The sequence below is a fragment of the Tachyglossus aculeatus genome, chromosome 1, assembly GCF_015852505.1.
Source record: "Tachyglossus aculeatus isolate mTacAcu1 chromosome 1, mTacAcu1.pri, whole genome shotgun sequence".
Classification (NCBI taxonomy): Eukaryota; Metazoa; Chordata; class Mammalia; order Monotremata; family Tachyglossidae; genus Tachyglossus; species Tachyglossus aculeatus.
In genome coordinates this window covers 125,544,300-125,569,674 of record NC_052066.1, presented here as the reverse complement: position 1 = coordinate 125,569,674, position 25,375 = coordinate 125,544,300, and the positions used below count along the sequence as shown (strand labels likewise).

At 36.8% G+C, this 25,375-nt stretch overlaps 1 protein-coding gene across 3 annotated transcripts in view; it reads left to right on the top strand.

The window, feature by feature from the left end:
• The window catches only part of ADGRB3 (adhesion G protein-coupled receptor B3), a 705,027-nt gene that overhangs the window by 231,450 nt on the left and 448,202 nt on the right, over positions 1-25,375 (top strand). For all 3 annotated transcript variants that reach the window (XM_038748665.1, XM_038748662.1, XM_038748664.1), the window contains exons 4-5: positions 10,679-10,789; positions 15,905-16,066. In XM_038748665.1, the coding sequence (XP_038604593.1) occupies positions 10,679-10,789; positions 15,905-16,066 (273 nt within the window). The remainder of the gene's footprint in view (positions 1-10,678; positions 10,790-15,904; positions 16,067-25,375) is intronic.

Here is a 25,375-nt window from a genome sequence, read left to right as displayed (position 1 = left end):
GCTTTGCCAATATATCAGCTCAATCCAACTATGATCTTTCACATGTTTTGTTTTGTTGTCTCCCCCTTCTAGACTGTGAGCCTGTTGTTGGGTAGGGACCCTCTCTATATGTTGCCAACTTGTACTTCCCAAGCGCTTAGTACAGTGCTCTGCACACAGTAAGCGCTCAATAAACACGATTGAATGAATGAATGAATATAGTTCTTCAGTAATGCAGGAGTTCTGTTCTTGCAAAACCCCACCTTAAAGTTTTACTCCATGTATCCAGTGCCATACCTTGTTCCCAGCACTCTGCACAACACTGTGCCCAAATAGGCCTGTTTTATCAGGCAAATGTTTCCAAATTCATAACAAGATTGTAGCAGAAAGCACATAGTGAAAACATGCATTATGGCAAAACAGTATATTTGGATTCTCGAAATTATATAAGAAGCCCAAAAAATTAACTTCAAATTATTTCTATGTGTAGGAATTCAATGCACTAAATAGTCAAATTTTTAATATACTTCAGGAAATCCAGAAGGGGTTGGGAATTGCATCTGGAATTGTTATGGAAAGCTGAATATATGCTAATTGTGTGCTTTCAGAATTATAAAAGTCTATGTTGAATTTTCCCATCTTATACTTATATCATATTAATTCATTCATTCATTCAATGGTATTTATTGAGGGCTTACTGTGTACTGAATATTGTACTAGGCACTTGAAAAGTACAATTCACCAATAAAGAGACACATTCCCTGCCCAAACCAGGCGTACAGTCTAGAATGGGGGAGACAGACATCAAAGCAAGTAAACAGGCAATATAAATGAATAGAATTATAGATATATACACTTCAAAACAAGCAAATAGGCATAAATATAAATAAATAGAATTTTATATATATGTACATATATACACATGTGCTGTGGGACAGGGAGGGACGTAGAGCAAAGAGAGGAAGTTGGGGTGATGCTGCGGGGAAGCTGAGGGAAAGCGGGGCTTAGTCTGCAAATACCTCTTGTGGGAGGTGAGCCTTCAGTAGGGCTTTGAAGGGGGGAAGTGTGATTGGTGGATTTGAGGAGCGAGGGCAGAGTTTTTAATGAGGAGTTTTTGTTTGATATGGAGGTTGATAGGCAGCCACTGGAGATTTTTAAGAAGGGGTGTGACATACCAAGAACGTTTCTGTAGGAAGATAATCTGGACAACAGAGTGAAGTGTGGACTGAAATGGGGAGAAACAGCAGGTTGGAAGGTCAGAAAGGATGCTGATGCAGTAATCCAGTCAGGATAGGATGGGGGAGTGTACTAAGTGGTAGCACTTTGGATGGAGAGGAAAGGGCAGATCTTGGTGTTGTTGTGAAGGTGACACCAGCAGGTTTTGGTGATGGATTGGATATGTGGGATGAATGAGAGAGCGGAGTTGAGGATGACACTAATGTTGCGGACATGTGAGACAGGAAGGATGGTTGTGCCATCCACAGTGTCAGAAAAGTCAGGGAGAGGACAGGTTTTGGGAGCAAGATAAGGAGCTCAGTCTTGGACAAACTGAGTTTTAGGTGGCAGGAGGACATCCAAGTAGAAATGTCCCAAAGGCAGGAGGAGGTGCAAGCCTGGAGGGAGGGAGAAAGAACAGGGCAGGAAATAGATTTGGGCGTTAGGAATGGATGAGTTCTCCAAGGGAGTGAGTGTAGATGGGGAATAGAAGGGGACGAAGAACTGACCCTTGAGCAACTCCTACAGTTAGGGGATGGGAGGGGGAGGAGGAGCCTATGAAGGAGACTGAGAATGAATGGCCAGAGAGGTAAGAGGAGAACCAGGAGAAGACGGAGTCAGCGAAGCCAAGGTTAAATAACATGTTGAGGAGACGGTCTAGAGTTTCAAAGGCAGCTGAGAGGTCGAGGAGGATTAGGATGGAGTAGGAGCAATTGGATTTTGCAAAAAGGAGGTCATTGGTGACCTTTGAGAGGGTGGTTTCAGTGCAGTGGAGGGGGCAGAAGCCAGATTGGAGGGGATCCAGAAGACAGTTGGAGGAGAGGAATTTAATGCAGATAGTGTAGAAGATTTGCTACAGGAGTTTGGAAAAGAACAGTAGGAGGAAAATGGGGCAATAACTGGAGGGAGCTATGGGGTCAAAGGAGGGTGTTTTAGGATGGGGGAGACATGGGTATGTTTGAAGGCAGAGAGGAATAAGCCATTGAGAGTGAGTGGTTAAAGATGGAAGTTAAGGAGGGGAGGAGGGAAGGGCAAGTGTTTCTATGATAATAATAATGATAATAATAATAATAATGGCATTTATTAAGTGCTTACTATGTGCAAAGCACTGTTCTAAGCGCTGGGGAGGTTACAAGGTGATCAGATTGTCCCATGGGGGGCTCACAGTCTTAGTCCCCATTTTACAGATGAGGTAACTGAGACACAGAGAAGTTAAGTGATTTGACCAAAGTCACACAGCTGACAAGTGGCAGAGCCGGGATTTGAACCCATGACCTCTGACTCCCAAGCCTGTGCTCTTTCCATGGACCACTTGTATATATTTGTACATATTTTGTGTATATTTGTGTGTGTATCTTGTGTATATTTGTACATAATTATTACTCTATTTTATTAATGATGTGTACATAGCTATAATTCTATTTATTCTGATGGTATTGAAACCTGTCTACTTATTTTTTTGTCTGTCTTCCCCGTCTGGACTGTGAGCCCGTTGTTGGCTAGGGCTTGTCTCTATATGTTGCCGAACTGTACTTTCCAAGTGCTTAGTACAGTGCTGTGCATACGGTAAGCACTCATTAAATATGATTGAATGAATAAATGAATGAATGAATGGAGCCAAGCTGCCCTCAGACATATGGCAGAGTCGGGATTAGAACCCATGTCCTCTGACTCTCAAGCACATGCTCTTGCCACTGAGCCATGCTGCTTCTCTAATGAAGTGGACAAATAGTTGGGGGTGAAGTATTGGGGAGGGGGAGGGATAGGGAGCCTGAGGAGTGAGTTAAATGTTTGGAACAGCAGACAAGGGTGAGGGGCATAGGTGTCAATAAGGGAAGAGAAATAGTTTTGCCGGGCAGAGAAAAGGGCTGAGTTAAGGCAATAAAGGACAAACTTGAAGTGGACAAGGTTGGTTTGATGTTTATATTTCTGCCAGCAGCATTCAGTGGATCGAGCATAACATCGAAGGAGGCAGATGGTGGAGTTGATCCAGGGCTGTAGATGGCACTACCATCCTTCCTGTCTCACAAGCCCACAACCTTGGTGTCATCCTTGACTCCGCTCTCTCGTTCACCCCACACATACAATCCGTCACCAAAACCTGCCGGTCTCACCTCCACAACATCGCCAAGATCCGCCCTTTCCTCTCCATCGAAACCCTATCTTGCTGGTACAGTCTCTCATCCTATCCCGACTGGATTACTGCATCAGCCTCCTCTCTGATCTCCCATCTTCCTGTCTCTCCCCACTTCAGTCTATACTTCATTCTGCTGCCTGGATAATCTCTGTACAGAAACGCTCTGGGCATGTCACTCCCCTCCTCAAAAATCTCCAGTGGTTGCCTGTCAACCTACGAATCAAGCAAAAACTCCTCACTCTCGGCTTCAAGGCTTTCCATCACCTCGTCCCCTCCTACTTTACCTCCCTTTTCTCCTTCCACAGCCCAGCCCACACCCTCCACTCCTCTGCCGCTAACCTCCTCACTGTACTTCGTTCTCACCTGTCCCGCCGTCAACCCCCGGCCCACGTCCTTCCCCTGGCCTGGAATGCCCTCCCTCCAAACATCTGCCAAACTAGCTCTCTTCCTCCCTTTAAAGCCCTACTGAAAGCTTACCTCCTCCAGGAGGCCTTCCCAGACTGAGCCTCCACTTTTTCCTCTCCTCCTCGCTTTCCCCTCCCCATCGCTCCCTCCCTCCCTCTGCCCTATCTCCTTCCCCTCCCCCCCTCTGCCCTATCTCCTTCCCCTCCCCATAGCACTTGTATATATTTGTACATATTTATTACTCTATTTCATTTGTACATATTCATTACTCCATTTTATTAATGATGTGTATATAGTTATAATTCTATTTATTCAGATAGTATTGACACCTGTCTACCTGTTTTGCCATCTCCCCCCTCTAGACTGTGAGCCCATTGTTGGGTAGGGACCGTCTCTATATGTTGCCATTTTGTACTTCCCAAGTTCTTAGTACAGTGCTCTGCACACAGTAAGTGCTCAGTAAATGCGATTGAACAAATGAATGAATGACAAAGGGATAGGGGAGTAAGTGAGTTAGGTTGAGTAGAGAGGGTGGAGTTGAGAACATCTATCTGGTCATCAGGAGTGGGTAGAATGGCTATGTAGGCTAGGTAGGGTGTGATGCGCTGAGAGAGATGGATGGGATTGAGAGAGCGGAGGTTTCTGTGGGGCAATACAGGGATTTACGGGAAGGAGGAGTGTGGGAGAGGAGGCAAGTGAGATGATTGTGGTCAGAGAGAGGGATATTCATTCATTCATTCAATCGTATTTATTGAGCGCTTCCTGTGTGCAGAGCACCGTACTAAGTGCTTGGGAAATACAAGTCGGCAACACATAGAGACGGTCCCTACCCAACAGCGGGCTCACAGTTTAGAAGGGATATCAGAGTTGGTGATGGTGGAGATGCTGCAGTGGTTAGAGATGATGAGATTGAGTGTGTGTACAAATTGATGGGTGGGGGAGGGGAGGTGGAGCCGGAATTTGGTGGAGTTGAGAAGTAGAGAAGCAGTGCGGCTCAGTGGAAAGAGCCCGGTCTTTGGAGTCAGAGGTCATGGGTTCAAATCCCGGCTCCGCCAATTGTCAGCTGGGTGAGTTTGGACAAGTCACTTAACTTTTCTGTGCCTCAGTTACCTCATCTTTAAAGTGGGGATTAAGACTGTGAGCCCCCCCGTGGGGCAACCTCCCCAGTGCTTAGAACAGTGCTCTGCACATAGTAAGTGCTTAATAAATGCCATCATTATTACTATTATTGAGGAGTGATAGAAGGCAGGTGGCATAGGATTCACTGGGTACATCTATGTGGATGTTGAAGTCTCCAAAAATCAAAGTAAGCATGGAAAAAGGGGATTTGAGCGCATATGTATGTGTGTGTGTGTGTGTGAATGCCCACGCGCAGACGTTTGTGTAAATAGAGCAAATTATTTGAATTCAGAAACGATAGTGAAATTTATTGTGTGTGACTGAAAACCTCACATCAGGATCTACCCTTCTAGAAAACTGGGCAGTTTCACAGTTACCCACACACACACACACAAAATATATGTTGGACACTAATTTGTTCTTTCAACCAGCACATCTACAACAGCTTACTTTGAATTTTTGTTGCAGAAGTAACATGAGGCCAAAGATGGGTTTTCTGGGTTTTTCCAGGTTGATTTGTCTATTTTTCATTATCACACAAAAGTGCCCAAAGTTAGTTAACATTTTATGTTTAGCTACTTCGGTTACATACATAATGACATTCCCATTCATCCATGATCAAATATTTATTAGGCTCATATGAAATAAAATTGGCATTTTCAAAAAGTATTCACTGTTCCTAAACAGTAAGGTCTAATATATGTTACTTTTATTTTGAATGCATTTGATGATTTGCCTTGCACTGCTATTTCCAAATGATACTCACTGTTGAAGACAAATTACCTATTTTTGTTTAATAGTAAAATGATATGGATAACAACATATTCCTAAAGGCATTGAAAATTCATAGCTAATATTCTGTTTTTAAAATATTCTTAAACTCTGTTTCTTCATGAATTTGTAAGTGTAGAAGACATGATAGTTCACCACAAACTTATGGTGTATTATGAAATTGAATGGAGATTTGACTGCAGACTGAAATTTTTAATAAATACATTTGTAAATAATCTTTTGCAGCCAACAGTAAGAATATTTTCTCATTAAATATTTTATATCATACAATAAACATTGGCACAAATTATAAAATATTTTTGAAAATATTTTCTCACAATTCATTTAAAATAATGCTTCATGTGCTCTAGGTATGTTATTTCTGAGTTTACAGAACGAATAGAAATAAGCAATATCACAAATTGTATATGAAAATATGAACAATTGAACATGGTAACAGATCAAACTAACAGATCAAATATAACAGCTATAAATGCATGCAGGAACCCTAGCCATTAAAGGCATGAGCACAGTGTTCTAGTACAGTGCTTAGGCCTCCAGGAGGCCTTCCCAGACTGAGCCCCTTCCTTCCTCTCCCCCTCGTAATCTTACCTCCTTCCCTTCCCCACAGCAACTGTATATATGTATATATGTTTGTACATATTTATTATTCTATTTATTTATTTATTTATTTATTTTGCTTGTACATATCTATTCTATTTATTTTATTTTGTTAGTATGTTTGGTTTTTTTCTCTGTCTCCCCCTTCTAGACTGTGAGCCCACTGTTGGGTAGGGACTGTCTCTATATGTTGCCAACTTGTACTTCCCAAGCGCTTAGTACAGTGCTCTGCACACAGTAAGCGCTCAATAAATACAATTGATTGATTGATTGATTGTGAATAGATGAGGTTTTTCTTAATTTTAACAGTATGTTCATCCAAGAACAATCTAAACTGTGTCCTAAAGAGTACCTAAAGGCAGATCCTGATTTGTAAGTCATCATATTCTTTTCCCATAGTTATTTTGTAGTTTAATATCTTCTAGAAAATAGCCCATTTTCAGCTACCATTTTATCATTATTACCTAGGGAAATTATCATTTTGTTAGAACCACATGCAGTACTATCTGGTACAAAACTTTAATTGTGATAGTCATGGAAAAAATCTTTAATTCTTTCATCTTTCATAATCAGTGGTAATTATTGAGTGCATTCTGTATGTAGAACACTGAGGTGCTTCACAAATACCACTTCACTGGCTCTCTAAATTCCCCCATTTTTGGAGGAAAAACCCATCAATGCTCTTTCAGATTAAGCATTCCATTTCTAGATTCTTCATTATTTTTTGTCAATACTGACCAAATTACCAGTTATTAGTTTTTAATTTAAAATTTATTAAGAAGGAAGGGCTAAGGATAGAATTTCTAGTAAAAGGAATATCTTTTATTACCTATTATTCCATCAAATAATTTACATTAAATCTTTTCCCTTTGACATACCTGCAAAACTTATATCATATGATATTTGAAATGTTATGTACCTAAACTATAATTTAAACCTAAAATGTATTTTACAAATTTATTCAATGGCTCTTTGGCTGTTCTAATTTGATGAAGCCATGAATTAGATAAGCAGCCATTAATCTATAGGAGTAGATCATCAACCATATGAAGTGTGGCTTGGGATCTCTTACCATGTAACTTTCTGCTGAAATTTCATGAAATCAGCATTAGTATTGTCAACCCTCCCCACAACCCCCTGTGCCCCCTACCATCACCTTTACTTGTATCTGGCATGTATCTTGTATCCTATCCCTCTCAGGCTTTTTCCCCTTCATTCCACTCTTCCCCACTTAAAGAGTGAAGTTTATCTGTCATGTTAACCCAGTTTTATTTTGTGTCAGTACATGCATTTGGCATCCAAACTGACCCTTTGGGATGGGAAGACCGTGTTCGAAGAGCAATAACATTAATTGGGCATTTCCTATGCTCCATATAAAACCATAGGCACATGGTAAGTATAGAGTGCACAGAGAATCCTGTTGGAATAAATGCCTATTTTTTAATATTTTAAAATCATTATCAAAGCAAATGTACGTCCTCTTAACTGGACCTTTAACATTCTTAATACTGAAGCTGTAATTTGCAGTCATCTGAAAATACCAAGATTATTCTTCATCTACACCTATTCCTTTAAAGAGCTAACTCTCTCCCATTTCTTCGACTACCATCTTTATTTGGATGAACCAAATTTACATGTCCAGCTCTGATCTCTTTCCCTCTCTGCAATTTCGCATTTCCTCCTGGTTTCAAGACATCTCGACTTGTATGCCCTTCCATCACCTCAAAGTTAACATGTCCAAAACAGAACTCCTTATCTTCCCATGCCAACACTGTCCTTACTCTGATTTTCCCATCACTGTAGACAACACAACCATCCTTCCTGTCTCACAAACCCATAACTTTGGCATTATCCTTGACTCCTCTCTCTAATTCAACCCACATATTTAATCCATCACTAAATGCTATTGGTTTGAACTTCATAAATGCTAAAATCTTTCTTTTCTTCTCCATCCAAACTGCTACCACATTACTCTAAGTATTTATCCTATCCCACCTTGATTTCTGTATTAACCTCCTTGTTGACCTCCCTGCCGACTTCCCTGCCTCCTGCCTCTCCCCACTACAGGCCATACTCACACTCTGCCTGAATCATTCTTCTACAGAGATGTTCAGTCCCTGTTTCCCCACTCCTTAAGAACCTCCAGTGGTTGCCCATCCACCTCTACATCAAACACAAACTCCTTACCATAGACTTTAAAGCACTCAGTAAGCTTGCCTTCTCCTACCTCACCTCTTTACTCTCCTACTACAACCCATAGCACTTATGCTCCTCTAACACTAACCTATTCACTATATCTCAAACTTGTCTATCTCGCTGCTGACCCATAAGTTGCCTCTGGCCTGGAACATCCTCCCTCTTCATATATGACAGACAATTGCTCTCCCCAGCTTCAAAGCCTTATCCAAGGCACATCTCCTCCAAAACCCTTTCCCTGACAAGACCCTCATTTCTATTTTTCCACTCCTTTCTGTGTTGCCCTGACTTACTCCCTTTACTCATCACCCCCGCAGCCCAAAGGCAAGTATAGATATATCATTCATTTATTTATGTATTTATATTAATGTCTGTCTCCCCCACTAGACTGTGAGCTCATTGTGGGCAGGGACTGTCTCTGTTATATTGTTGTGTTGTAATCGCCCAAGTACTTAGTACAGTGCTGTACACATAGTAAGCTATCAATAAATATGATTGATTGACTAATTTGTCACCTCATAACACACTTATTCATCTTCAAAAATTAAATAGGGTAAAGAGAATTTCCATCTTCTTTACACACCCTAGATGCACAATGTATGAGATGTATCCTTAGTTGTATGTTGTGTCTATTAAAAATGATGCACTCTATAAAGCACTTAATGTAGTGTTCCACATGCAGTGTGTTAAATGATCAATTTATTTATGGGGACAGAAAGGGTTGTAAGTGGAAAGAACATTCTCATGCTCAACTGGAACAATCTGCTACCTTCTTAAGAAATGAAAAGAGTGGTGTGCCAATTGACCGGGGCACATCTATACCTTGGATTCTCTTCTAGCAATCTATGCAATGCAGAGCACAGAATGCTGAATGTCTAGTGTGATTTCTTCAGCACATGTAATAAATTGCCTGGCTGGAGACAAGAATCAAGGAGAAGGGAGATCTGAACGGTTTTCAGGGGTGATGAGGCAGCAGTTAGCTGCAATTCTACTTAATTGATCAGGGTTTCCAGGGATTTTTACTGCTGCCAGTGATAATGAAACTGATGAGTAGAAATTATTGTTACTGCATCCCACCAAACGAATATTCATTCTATAACACTGACCTCATTGTGATAGAAAAAACACTGACAATTCATTCAAGTATATTAATGTAAGTAGCAATGAACGAAATGCCAGATCTTGGATTGTGTGATACCTGTGGCTGCTCAAAGTGTTAAATGTGAAAATGGGGTTACAGGGACAGTGTCACGGTACGGCACATCAATGTGATCAATACCTCACTCTTGACTATCTCACCTCCAATCCTTTACCCTCTGCCCTGAAACTTCCTCTCCTCTTATATAGGACAAACCACCACCCTCACTCGCTTCAGAGCCTAATTAAAATCACATATCCTCCAAGTGGCCTTCCCCAAATAAGCCTTCATTTCTCTTCTCCCTTCTGTATCCCTTTGCACTTGGATATGCACCCTTGATGCACTTGATATTCACCCTCTCCTCATACCCAGAGCACTCATGTACATGCCAATGATCTATTTTAAAGTTTGTCTTTCCTTCTAGATTGTATGTTTTGTTGGCAGGGTTCGTGTCTGACAACTCTGTTGTACCGTACTCTCCCTAGCACTTAATACAGTGCTCTGCACACATTGAACACTCAGTAAACACCACTGATTGACTGATTGCTGCTTCCACCTCCTCTACCACTGCTAACTCTCCAAACTGAACATACTGAGAACTTCTAGGACAAGAAGCCCTGGAAACACTTAGAAAACACAATTCCTACTTCTTCCTTCTTCTTTCATTCTACTTTTTCTTTCCTGACACTTGATGGATGCTGAAGAACGTGGCTGTTACTTCAGCTTAGTTAGAGTCAGTTCTGAATGGTCACAGTCCTATTGTATATCTAAGGTTCCATTACTGAACAGCGGTTTTTAACACTGCACTTGTAATTTTTTATGATATATTAGCTTGAAAAAATCAGAAAAGAGTACAAAGTCTCTGTTAAATGAGCTGATTATGGACCACTACCTTGAATGTTAGATTTGTTACAATAATTTGTTCATTTTTAAAGTGCAGCTGACATGAGCTTAAGTCTATTTCAAGCAGATTAGTGAAGCAACTAAAGTTCATCAGTAACCTTAGCTATGTCTAGGAACATATTGCATGAGACAGTAATGTAATTTTTGAGAAATGTCTACACACAAGCTTTCATAAACCTTTATTCTGTCTTTAGAATTTGGAATGATGGGAGATCATACAATTAAAAGTCAGCGACCTCGATCTGTTCATGAGAAAAGGGTCCCTCAGGAACAAGCTGATGCTGCTAAATTTATGGCACAAACTGGTAATACATTAGTTACATTTTTCTATTTACTGTTATTAATTTAGTAAAGCCACTGCATGTCTTCATAATATTTTGCTGCGTATTTGTCAGTTTTTTTAAGCTGATACTTTTTTTGAACCATTTTCCTTTTTGTCACCAGTTCAAGTCCATAAATAAAGTAGCTGAGAAGTGAATGAAATGAATAAAAACGTGTCCTGTGATTTCACCTGAAATAGCTCTCTTTGAAAATAAAATAAAATCTTCCTAGGAAAAATTAAGATTTGCCATTTGCCATACTATTTATACTGGGTAACTCCTTGAGAATTATCATAAAACAAAACAAAACAAAAAAAATCTTATCAGATTAAATTTAGTTAATTCCTATACCTTATTTTTCAGTGTTAAAAGACTCTAAGGGTGAATATTTATAAAGAATCATTAATTTTAAATTTTCACTTCTGTTTTCTTATAAATGTAATGAACTGGATTAGCATTTTAATACATATCTTAAATTTGTAATACTTTAAACTAGTATAAAATTTGGTTATTTAAGCAGTTACATAATATCCCAAATCAGTCTTTTTGTACATTTTGAAAGACACCTGAAACCCTGTGTTACTTTTTAAAAGGTGCGAATCCAACAGATATCTTCTCCTACTTCATTACTTTATGGTTTTGAGGTAAATCTTACAATAATTTTTAAAGATGCTAACCTAATAAATAATTGCCTTTTTAAAAATATATTTAAATATACACTTCAAAGTCACACATAAGCTTTCACATTATAGTAAATGAGTTATATTTTATCCATTTACATTACATGTTATTTCCTTACCTTCCATGCAAATTTACAGGTATATCCTTTTAATAAAATGTAAATAACACTGAGAATATTCTATTTCCATTAAGATTTTACATATAACTAAATGGATTGGTCTAGTTTTGACTAATCCAGAATATCATACTTAACTTTTTACCCATGTGACCATCAGCCCACTACTATGTAAATCCTTGGAAGAATGAATAGTTCCTTAGGTTAATATTTATAAGGACTCTGGTTTTTATTCTAAAATTAAATAAAACGTAAGTTCAATACTTGCAATATTGAAGGCTACTGATGTGATCAGATGAATGGATTTTACAGAGCTTCAGTAACATTTATTTTTTTTAACTACAAAGTAGGAGATAGAAAGTTAAGATAATAAAATGTCCCATTTTCAAAATATTAGACATAGAAAGACCTTAAGATTTGTGTATAATATTAAATCACAAACAGCGTGACTCCATATTTTAAACAAATAAAATACTCTAGTGTCCTTTTAGGGCAAAATTGCAAATCAATTTAATCATAATTTATCTTAGAGGAAACTTACTGAAGTACCTCCTTAAATACAAATAAGTACTTTAAAATATTTCCCCTACACTATTCTGAATATTTAACAAATATTGTTGGTTTCACATTCAAATTTTTTGAAAGTTTTAGATCTCAGATTTACATTGACACATTTAAAATAATTAATTTTTCGTTGCTTTGTATGCTGAAAGAATTCATGACAGAATGCAGTGCTAGATAATGAAGATGATACTAATTTACTAATCAGGCAGTTAAGTGAACTTCAAAAATCACCATGATTTTAAATTTTTAAGCTATCAAATATTTTGGAAATCACATCTTTATTGATGTGCTAATGGGAGCTATATCTGAAAATAGGATTAAATCTGTCGGGTCTCTTGGAAATAACTCAGCAATCATTTCTCAATTTCACCATTCTGAAATCATACCTTCTTTAGGTTTTATGGGAGTTAGGCTGTAAAAATGCAGGTAAGTCTCACACACACACCAGTGAGTCATTACAAACAGTAAGTTTTATTTCCTAGCAATTCCTGGTACCAGTCTAATGACAAGAAAATTGTGAACAATGGAGATAATTACCATCTTTTGCTAATGTTAATTTGAGATCATAGGTATGTTTAATGAGCTACTGAAAAAGATTAGTAATACAACTCCAACATCAAAAAGCACTGTACCCTCTTAAAAGTATTGTATCCTCTCAGTCAATTGAAAGGAGTCTATTTGATATATGGAGGACTTGGGGCTTTCAGGAAAAGCCAATCCAGCGATTAGTTATATTAATTAACTTGAGTCAATACTTAGTTGAAGAATCTGAAAATATAAAGAGGAGAGAAATTCATCCCCAAGAAAATTCACTTTTTTGTGAATTACTCACTGGATCTGTATTTTGTAGTTGATGTATATTCATTTAAAGACCAGTGGAAGAGCATCTTTTAAAATTCAGTTGCAACAATACATTGCAATTGTCTTAATTTCATAATTATTTTATAAAACCTATGTTATTTGTAAGATTAAACACATAACATAAGTAATCATCATAGTCCTTAAAACTAGTCTCTAATTTCAATAAAACAAATAGCAATGGAAGCAATAACCTGTATACAGGGCAAAGGGCTCTTTACTGAAAACATTTTATTTTATTTATATTCATTTTTACTTCCACTATTGATAGAATTTAAGGTTTATTTTTATAACTATTCCCTTTATGATGTTTGACCAGGATACATAATTTAGCACTACTTTCAATACTCATTTTAACAATACCACCTCCCCTGTTGACCATCATTGCTTTCTACTTGATTAGTTCTATATTACCTGTGAGTCCACATTATTTAATTAAAAATGAATCGTTCAAGTATTATTTTACTACTTTCTATGTAATATCATCAGTATACATATATAATTTTCTACTATTCTTCCCAAGAGCCTAGTTTAGTGGACTGCACTAAGTGGGGGTTCAATATTACTTGAAATAAAGAAAAAACTTTACAACCATCCAATGAGAAAGGATGAAGTGACCCCATAGTTTCATAGGTGAGCAATAGTAAGAAACTCACTCAAGACCACATGTTGAAATTCTAGAGCAGTGATTAAATTCAAGCTTTTGGGTTGGAATTCTTGACAGTATAGGTAGTATAGACTAAATGATATGTAGGTAAAAGCCACTACTTTAGTTGTAAATATAATAATTTAAATGGAGAAACAATGCTTCAAATTAAATGCTCACTGCATGTATTTGTGCATATGTCCACAGATTAGATGTTATTTAATCCTCACTGACATCTTTCTTATTGGCTGTAACCTACCAGGAAACTTTATGGATCGTTTCATTCAAATGTTTGAAATTGAGTTAGGCCAATTTTTTCAAAATATTCCTCTGGTAAATTATCTTCTTAGTGAGCTTGTGCCAATTACAATATTTTGTAAACCTTCCCTTCCCATTGCAATTCCCTTTGTGTCTTTGTGGACTCAACCCAAGTGTTTTGGCCCTGCTCTAATGATTAGTTTTTGGCTGATGAAACCAATTTTTGGCAGCCATACAGCAGATGAGTAAAAAAGCAGGACAAATTTTGCAACAAAATTTCTTCTGTATCACATTCTATTCTATAGAGAATAATGTGTTCATTTCATTTTTTTTTCTATTAACTTTTTTCTGAAGTCCACAAACTACCACTCTCATATCAGCATTTAATAATCAAAACAAGACATGTATTCCTGTTCAAATAAGAGCTTCAATTCCAATAAATGGTAACTTTTAATTTCTATATTTTCATATTAGTGAATTCTTACCAAATTTTTAGAATAGTCTTGAATTACTTGTGATAAGCACAAATTGAGCGGTATGCTCTGGCATTGTTTCACAAGTCCTTTCATCTGAATCACTTTTCCTAAGTTAAGAATCAGAATCCTGTAACAAAAAAAAACTCAATGAAGAAATGGTGTTAGCAGGTAATCTGGATAGAGCCACAAGAAGCACAGGTCAATGATTTTTCACAGCCTATCCCATATTGACCCTCTCGGATCAGCAAACTGGACAACAGTCCCATTTGGCTTAGTGCACCTTCAAATGATTTCCCACCATTCTTATTAAAGGTATTGTTCACTCAGGTACAGAGGCCAACTTATTCAATGTATAACCAATGACTAACTTCACTTTTAAAACCAAAATCTGGGCAAAAATTAGTATTTCCTCTTGGCTATTCCTTGGCCATACAAGCAAAGACCATCATTTGAACACTGTGAAGCTACTGAGCTAATGTAGTTACACTAACTACTTATAATCCTTTGATCTCAACCTAACACACCTGGATTTGACCCAAATGGTAAATTCTGTGCAACAGAATTGGAGTAACAAATGAGTAAACATTTTAGGAAATGTCATATCATGTAAACTTTCAAAACACCTAAAGAAGTCACAGCTTTAGCTGAAATAATCATTACTGGTAGATAGATAGATATGTGTAATTGTGTGTGTATAAAAGCTAGATTGAAAACTTTGATAGTGTCTCTGGACTCTTTTTTCCAGATGACATGTTGGTAGGCAGTAAATATCCATACCCTCCTTAGAAGCCTTAATGCTAGCTAATGGAAGTGATATGTTGAAGGGAGTTTCTTAGCACTGAGTAATACTTTCAATGCAGGTGTGGATTTTAGGAAAAATGAAATACTGGCAAAGGGTTTGCATTTATTACTACAAAATATTTATATTTTCAAGATGATTGTGAAGTAACTTCACTGCATATTAATTTAGAGATGATGAAAGATCATCTGATGCTATTCCATCTAGAAATGGAATAGATCTAGGTGCCATTGCACCCTAAAATAACAGGGAAAGCTTACCATGGAAGAGTAACTTGCTACTTGCTTACAAAGAAGAGAATATGGGATAGATCAAAATAATTTTGATGTTTTAATCCACTGGCCTTTAAATTAGTTCAAAGTTTTAAAATAGACATGAAGGAAGTGATAAAAGTATTTTCCATTTCATTGAAACACTGTTGTCAAAATTTCCTGTTTTAATATTTGCAGGAAGTTGGTGGTTTCTAAAGGATAGTATTTCTAAGAAACTAGGAAATGAGGTGTTAAAATCGATCCATTCTGCGCATCTAGTTTTTTGTCTTTAAATTCTGTTGTGGTCACTCAATGTTTCTCATGGAACTTTGAAGAATATATTTTCATTTACTTGCCTTTATAGTCGCATGCTCTAATGTTTGTCAACAGTAACGCATTCTGTGTTGATACTCAAGGCAGTATTCATGTTTGTTTGTTGTCTTTATATACAGGTGAATCTGGTGTTGAAGAATGGTCCCAGTGGAGTTCATGTTCAGTTACCTGTGGTCAAGGGTCGCAGGTGCGAACCAGAACTTGTGTATCACCTTACGGGACACACTGCAGCGGCCCATTAAGAGAATCAAGGGTTTGCAATAACACTGCCCTCTGTCCAGGTAGTGTTAGCAGCAAATAAATTAAATTTTGGTTGCTATTTAATTGTGTCTACTGATATACATTTGAAGCAAGTTATATTATTTTCTTTGGATTGGGTATGCATAGCTATATCTATATATTAATTCACATATATTATATACATATATTGGATATATATGATACTCATATATTGAGGGTAATTCTTATTTAGTGATGAAATTGTATTACATCTGTAATAGTAATTACTATTCCTGCTTTCAGAGCAGGAAATATGCAAGCATGCTTTCATTAGCCAATTTGAGATGTTCATAAAAAAGGAAATATTTAAAATAGGCCTTTAAATCTAATGTTTGCCTCACATTTTAAGTGAGAAAAGAATGTTACAAGGAAATGATTTAGAAAAGAAAAACTTACCTTCTGCTAAAATATTGAGATTGTGATATAAAATGCTCCTTTTCAAGGCAGTAACTCAATTTATTTATATTAACAGAGTTAAATTCATCATTTATTTAATATATGAGGTGAATATAGTTTCCATCTTTAACTCAACCTATAATTTTTCCCAGCCTTCTTTAAATAATAATAATAATAATAATAATAATGATAATAATAATAATAATAATAATAAGCATTTGTTAAGCACTTACTATATGCAAAGCACTGTTCTAAGCGCTGGGGAGGATACAGGGTGATCAGGTTGTCCCACGTGGGGCTCACAGTCTTAATCCCCATTTTACAGATGAGGTAACTGAGGCCCAGAGAAGTTAAGTGACTTGCCCAAGATCACACAGCAGACATGTGGTGGAGTCGGGATTCGAACCCATGACCTCTGACTCCAAAGCCCATGCTCTTTCCACTGAGCCACACTGCTTCTCTAAATGGAACTTGGAAACAGTCTCTCCAGCTCTGCCCTTTCCTTTTTAACCTCAGAGGTATTTCTTACAGATATAAGAAGTGGAACAATATAGATAGGTCATTTACATAGGCGAGAAAGTTTTCTCAATACCTCAGAATCCTATTCTTTTCTGATGATATATTTAATTTTTAGTGCAATTTATGGTGCCCAGTGCTCTCTTCAAAGCTTTAAATAAATTGGTCAAAGATTAGTGACATCATTCACTTTGTACTCTTCTAAAGATTGTAGTTTAAAATTGCTTCCTCTTCAAAGAAGTAAATTCAATTTCAATCAATTCTATTTTTTTCAACAGTTACAAAATACTGTATTAATAGGTATGTTGAAATCAGCGCTTCAGCAAAAGAATATTTCAGTGGTATAACTCAGACCAAATTCTGTCACATCAAAAATCCATTTAGCGATACAAATTTTTTTTGCATTGATAAAATGTGTATATGGAAACTTACCATAGTGATTTTTACCCAAGCTGAGTGTGCTATCCAGTTTTTAAGTATCATCAGTCTCTCAATTATTTTTTGAAATTCCATTATGCATCATCCTGCATTTATTGTGATGCATTTTCAGGAATAGACATTGCCTTTTATATCTTAAAAGGAGATAATCAAGACTAACTTGTAATTACCACAGTAGTGTCTATATTGCAAAGAAAAATTTTAAAAAATTTCCAGCTTCTCATTTGGTAAAGATTGTAAGAGTAAAGAATGACAAGAATGGAAGGGGGTAAGATTGCTTGATTTGGAGGATTTATAAGCCATCAGAACAACCTAAGGCTCTACACAATTTCAAATTATAGAATCCGGCCACCCTAGAGTTTCCTCTAAGGTAAAATTTTGTCGTATCTCCATAATTGCAAATCAATTAGCTCTAGAAAAACTCAATCATATCTTATGATTGCCTAATTCTGGGATTGTCCAGAACTCAGTATTCTAACAGTGAAGTGAATTACAATCCGAAACATCAATTTAATGGAGGGCTTATTTGGCTGATCAGGAAACAACAGACAACTGTTCGATATGGACAGTTTTTGGGTTTTTTATTCAAATGCATTTTTTTTGCCTAGATTACTGGATAATTTCAGCTGAATCAGTTTCGTCTTCCCTTTCTTTTCACTGTGAGAAAAACCAAATATGAGTCTGATTTTTCAGGAAATGGATTATCTTAAATCCACCTAGGGGACAAAAATCAAGGTAATGTTTGGATTGGAGCATAAACCCACTCAGTGCTCAGCATGTGGCAGTTGTGTCACCACTTTCTAGGGGTTGTTTCTGGCAGGAACTTAGTGCCATATCCAGGAAACACTGTCAGCACTGTGGCTCCACTCCCCTGGGGCTCTTTCTGAATTGGATTGAAAGTACCAACTAGAAAGGGAGCAGAATAGGTGCAAGCAGTAACCACTCAGATCAAGAGAATAAGTAACAGGGACAGAGTAGCATTGCTTTGCTCTACCAGCTTTTGAGGATGTAATGTAAGTTGTCTTGATCAAAAAGGTCAAAGTAGAAAGCTGTTTTTAGAATTAAGGGCAAAATTCCCATAATACTCCTTCTGTTTCCACAAGCAGAGGAAGTCAAAAGGAAAAACTAATTCACTTCACTGTGCCAGAAATTCTTATAGTCTGGATTTAGAGTAACAAATGACATAGCTCCACTATCTGTACATACACTTTAAACCACAAAAGCACTTTTACCTGATGTAGCTAAATAGAGTGGTTCAAAGTATATTTGGTCCCTAAGTCTTATGTTGACCCAACTACTTTTAATCACTAATCGTTAATGAAATCATACAATAGAGCCAGTAAGTTAGTGATATTTTAAAATTGAAACAGCTGTTGAACAAAGTAAATTCACTATTTTACCCAATAAAATATTTTCTGCAGGAAATGAAAGTACGTATTATGTGTTTTATCACTGGACAGATAAACAGAACAATTATTCATATAAGAAAAAAGGTGTACATTGCCCAAGTCTTTTAATGCATATGTATTTTAAGCCCCCTCCGCAGTCTTGTGAAAAAGGATTGCTTAAGTTGTTTTAAAAAAATAGTAAGGACAGATAGAACAGATAGATAGTGGCCACAAAATGGTAGGGATATTTTGGCTAAAATTTCTCACTTTTTTAAGCTTAACAGAGCATTGAGAGCATCCCAAAGGTGCTTTCTGAATTATTTTTATTCTGTCATCCTGTTTAGCCTAAAAAACAGGTGTCATTTTTTCAAGTTCAGAAATTATAACTGATCACATCAAAAAATATAGTCTCCTTTCTCTTACTAGTTTATTCTTTCTCAATGTGTTTTCTAAACTTTTAAAATGACTTTTTAAAAGCAGTATCAAGGATAAATATTTCTTCTCTAGCAGAAACATGCCAGCTTTAAAATATTTTAACAACCTTTTCATGAATATTTTATAGTTGTCCATATATATTTTCCATTTCTATGATGTAATTCATGCTCATTAATGTATATTTTTTCTTCAAGGTACTATGTCATGATGAGAGCAATAATTTCAAATACATTTTTAATGTACTTTTCATAATGAATTCAAAACATTTATGGACTCAAATCTTAAATTTTCAAAATGAAAATAGTAATATCCTAATTTGTTAAATAATGTTTACTCATTATTTTGATTTCCTCTCTGTATTTAATGTTAATATAGCACAAAGTAAATCCAGACACTGTTTAACATGTTTTCACCACAGAATATGTAGCAATTTCAGTTTTAAATGGCTATTAAACAATGAGGTTTAATAGTTAGATAATTTACTGATAATTTCCAAATTTCACATATTTCTTTTTTCAAGGTTCAATGAAAGCTTTGTCTGGAAAAAAACCTAATGTCCTGTGGTATCTATGGAATATTTGTCAGAGTTGGGAAATGTTCATCCTATTCTCAGGAAGTTGGGTTTTCTTTGTTTTCTTTTTTTTTTTTTTGGCAGTGAATATTGTGCCAAGAGGAAGTTTAAAGTTAAAGCCCTTGACTACAGTATAATGCTGCCCAACTTTATAACTCAGAGAGTAAAATGCAGTAGGGATGGTACCAAAAATAATCTTTGCCATCTGGGGAATAGACTAGATGAAGTAACTACTCTCTTTTTCTAGCCTAACAACTCCATGGGCCTATTTCACATTTATTGAAATCCTTTGAGAGAACTTTACATAGATGAAAGAAATGACCAAGTGATTTTTCTCTACAGTATCACATTTAGTTTATCTATTGTCTATCTCCAGAGGAAGATTATAATCATTATTTCCAGGAAGTGTATTGTGAGTTTTCTAGTTGAAACTCAAGCTGAGGAATTCAAGCATAGACTTTTTGAATAGGTTTCAAAATTGGCATTAAAGTTCTCTAAAAATTGCAAGAGTTCCCACAGTTTTCCTCAAAGCAATAAAACACTTATCCCTTGTTCTACACAGAAAAAGTCTCTTATTTTTAATGAAATAAAAAATATATAACTAAATTTCATTTCTCCCTTTGACTAGCAACTGTTAGGTATAATATATTAAATTTTGCCTGGAGCATGTGCTTAATTTTCCTTTATATTTCCAGCTCAATGTAAGTGAAATGACAAATTGCTTTAATGCTAGATTCTTTTCATCCTTTTGAAAGGACTTTGAATTCAGTTTAAATTCAGACTGTATTATTAATGAAAAAGTTTCAATTATTTTCAAAAATACTGTGATTGACTCATAGGTCAACTCTTCCTGAAACAAGGATTACCTCTATCAACCCCTTTCCTTTCCTCAATTCCTCTTGCCTTTCTCCTTGCTGTTCCCCTCCCCCTCTTTTTCAACATTTTCATCCTCCCTCCTCTTCTTTCTTATGCCTTTCCTCTCCCCCTCAATTATCTACTGCCTTTCCCTTTCCTCTTTTCCCTCTACTTCGCCCACTCTTCTGTTCCTGTTCATCTTTCTTCTTCTAGTTACCTCTTCCTTTCCATGTCCCTCTTCTTTCCTTCCTTTCCACCACTCTTCTTATTTCCAAACCCCTTTTCTTTCTCTCCTTTTTACTCCTCTTCTCCCTCTTCCTCTTCCACTTCCCCCACCCCTTTTATCCCTCTACCAAGCCCATTCTCCCTCCTCCTTCCTTCCCTCCATTTCCATGCACCATTATCTTCCACCTATTTCCCTCCTCCCATCATTTTTTCTCCTTCAGTCTCCATTCTTATCCATTCTCTCTCTCCTCTTCCCTCCTCCTTTGTTCCCTCTTTTTCTCTCAGCCCTCTTTCTGTCCCCTCCTTCTTCCCTTTCATGCAACTACCCAGAATTTCTTATCTTCCTGTGCTTCTGTGCTCCTGCTCCTCCAGCACAGGGTCAGTTATAAATATTCCCCACTCAAGAATGCAGTCTCACCAACAAAATAAAATGATTACAAAATTTCATAGAGCTTTCAGCAGCCCCTTACATACACAAATAAAATCAGTTTTAATCTTCTCTCCAGTCCCTTGCATTGAGAACAAGAGTGTGACCATCACCTCTATTAGAATATGTGTTCAATGATCATTTGTATTTTACCCATGCAAACTCAGCCACAGTCTTCCATCAACATGAAATATAAAGACCAGATGAATTTATATTCATCAGTATATTGATTTTATGAAGCTTTATGCTTTATCAATTAATTCAGCTGCCAAGGTAAATTCAGTTTTAATAATTAATAAACTGAACGATGTCAATTTAACATATATTTAAAATGTCCCTATTTTTCATGATAAGGCAATATATATTGGCATTTTTAAATGAGGATAATTAATAAACTTGGCAATTTGAAACTTAGCCTATAATGATAAAGGAAGTACTCTTCTATCTCAATTCTATTGTATTTTACTTTCCCAAGTGTTTAGTAGAATGCACAGCACGCAGTAAGATTTTTGTTTGTGTGCGAGGTATTTAAACAGTGTATTTAAGCAGTGTATTTAAGCATTTGAGAAGCAGCATAGCTTAGTGGAAAGAGCACAGGCTTGAAAGTCAAAGTGTGTGGGTTCTAATCCCTGCTCCACCACTTGCCTGCTGTGTTACCTTGGGCAATCCACTTAACTTCTTTGTGCCTCAGTTACATCATCTGTAAAATGGGGATTAAGACTGTAAATCCCATGTGGGACAACCTGATTACCTTGTATCTACCTCAGCGCTTAGAACAGTGCTTGGCACATAGTAACAAATACCATAATAATAATTATTATTATTAATAAGCACTTACTATGTGCATTGTACTAAGTCCTAGGGTAGGTACAACACAATCAGATTATACAGAGTCCCCGTCTCACATAGGACTATCAGGTTGTCCCATATGGGGCTCACAGTCTTAATCACCGTTTTAAAATGAGTTAACTGGGGCTCAGAGAAGTTAAGTGACTTTGCCTAAAATCAACCAACAGATTAGTGGTAGAGCTGGGATTAAAACCTAGATCCTGTGACTCTCAGGCCTGATCTCTTTCCACTAGACCACATTGCTTCTCAAACATTCAGTATAGTCCATTGATTGACTGATATTTTTTGGAGCCAGCATGTCCCAAAAACTGAAAAAATGCTTATGATGTTGAAAGAGTACTATAATTCAAAGTGCATTGTAATATACATAGGCAATAATTTCAAACTACTGTGTTCAGTAAAAATAGTAAAGTGCTAATATATAAAAAAGATACCTCTGCATACATATTTTAACCTGGTAAATGGACATGTACCTAGGATATTGTGCCTATATATATCAATATATATAATATAAAAATTATATTTTTAATGAGAATGGAAAGAGTTGAAATTTGGTATATATTTATAAATATATACCAAATTTCAACTCTTTCCATTCTCATTAAAAATATAACTTTGGAGATAAGCTTTTTAAATTGCATTCATGAATGTTTAGCATGTTTAAGGAATCATTTAAAAATTTAAATTCAGTTTTCAAGTGTCCAACAATAACATACCAATTATATTCCCTATTTCTAATGATTGCAGATCAATTTTTCTGACATCAATTGATCAATCAATCGTATTTATTGAGTGCTTGCTATGTGCAGAACACTGTACTAAGTAGCTGGGACAGCACAATACAACAGGATGAGCAGATACATTCCCTGCCTAGACTAGTTTATAGTCTAGAGGACATCAAGCACTTAGTACAATGCTCTGCATACAGTAAGCACTCAGTAAATATGATTGAATGAATGGAGAGCATTTACTGAATTTAAATAGCTATTGTGCCACAAAATTCAGTAAATGAAGTTCCCCAAAACATTATTTTAAGTAGCAACTTGTATATCCACCATTAATTTAGAGTCCACAGTCTTCTCATGGTAATTTAGAAAAGGCAAGGTTTGTAGTTCTATGTAGATAAGCATCCTTATTTTGGCATCTTGTTGCCGAGGAGGCAGCAGTCTTCCTATAGCAAGAAGGGACTTGAGCAGGTGTTATTACAATGACCCTCCTCACATTAATTGGACAAGGTTCCAGAATAGTTGCCCTAGTGCTTTTTAGTGGATACAATGTGGAAAAGAATATCTATCAATGCCACAAACGTGCATGGAATACCACCATTAGCAGTGTTTCCTTCAAATACCACATCAATATCATTATAAATATTAATGGCATTTATTGAGCACTTATTATGTGCAGAGCACTGTACTAAGCACTTGAGAGAACAATGCAACAGAGTAAGCAGATATGTTCCCTGCCCACAATGGGTTTACAGTCTAGAGGGGGAGACAGACATAAATAATATGTGATATATAATTTAAAGATTTTTATATAAATTCTGTGGGATTGAGGATGGGGTGAATATCAAATGCACAGATGTCACAGATTCAAGTGCATATATATCTCTATGAGAGAGAGACTATGGGAGAGAGAGCTGGGGAAAAGAGGGCTCAAATGGGGAAGGCCTCTTGGAAAGATATGACATATAAGTCTATGCAGTCTATATAACTTTATGGCATATGTTGTCAAATACCTTTCATAGACATTGTCAAGTAAAGTAACTTTGAGTTTGAATGTTTTCACATGAAAAATAATGGCCAGGTCTTCTTTGGCAGACAGGGAATTTTTTAAAGAGAATATTCTAGAAAGTTATTTTTCGATCTGAATTTACTTGAAGAAAACCAAACATTAGCTCCAATCCAGTTATTCAGAGTTAGAATTTTGGAAGCATGTTCCACCAAACTGCCACCTAATCCACAATGTGAACTTGAATATCCTCCCATTGGCAGATTGCATTTTGACTTTGTTTTGTATAACACCTTTATTTTTACAAATTACTTTTACATCATTTAACTAATCTCATTCTTATAACATTCCTGTGAATATTATAAGGAATGTTGGGGAAGCAGTGTGGCTTAGTGGAAGGAGCCCAAGCTTAGGAATCAGAGGTAGTGGGTTCGAATCCCAGCTCTGCCATTTGTCATCTATGTGACTTTGGGCAAGTCACTTAACTTCTCTGAGCCTCAGTTACCTAATCCGTAAAATGGGGAATAAGACTGCGAGCCCCACGTGGAACACCCTGTTAACCTTGTATCTAGCCCAGTGCTTAGAATAGTGCTGGGCACATAGTAAGTGCTTAACAAATATCATCATCATCATTATTATTATTATTATAAGGAGAAGCAGATATTATCCCATTTTATATATGAGGAAACTGAGGCCCAAAGAGATTAATGGACTTGTCCAAGATCACAGTTCTGCTCTCACAGCTCTCCCGGCTCTGCCAATTGTCAGCTGTGTGACTTTGGGCAAGTCACTTCACTTCTCTGGGCCTCAGTTATCTCATCTGTAAAATGGGGATTAAGATTGTGAGCCCCTTGTGGGACAACCTGATCACCTTGTAATCTCCCCAGCGCTTAGAACAGTGCTTTGCACATAGTAAGTGCTTAATAAATGCCATCATTATTATTATTATTATCACAGCAGACCAGGAGCAGAGCTGTGAATAGAAGCCAAACTCATGATTCCCATCCCAAAACTCTTTCCATTAGATCATGCTTTACCCACCTCTTACCTTAACCAACTCAGTGTACTTCTTGGAATCCAGGTGGGCTGGGAACGAGGTGAGGAAAACGGCGAAAAAATGCAAGCCTGCTTGGGAAGTAGCCATCAAAAAGCTAATTAGAATTCACACTCAAGGATAACTTTCAAGCAAATATACTCTCCACACGAGAAGGGTTGGGTTCTACCACGCTGAATAGTGACAAAAACACATGTTATCAAACCATGCTACTGACCAACCTAATGAGCTGTATTTTGGTAGGGTACTTTCCCTCTCAAAATATCAATTTTTGACCAGAATGTGCTAAGAAAAGTTTTAGTGCCAAATAACATCTACATGAAAGATTAACAGTTTTTGGAGACACATAACCTCTGTTTCAGAAGCCATGCAAGGCAGATCACCTACCTGCCTGACTACCTGCATGCTGAGCTTCTTCAACCACAC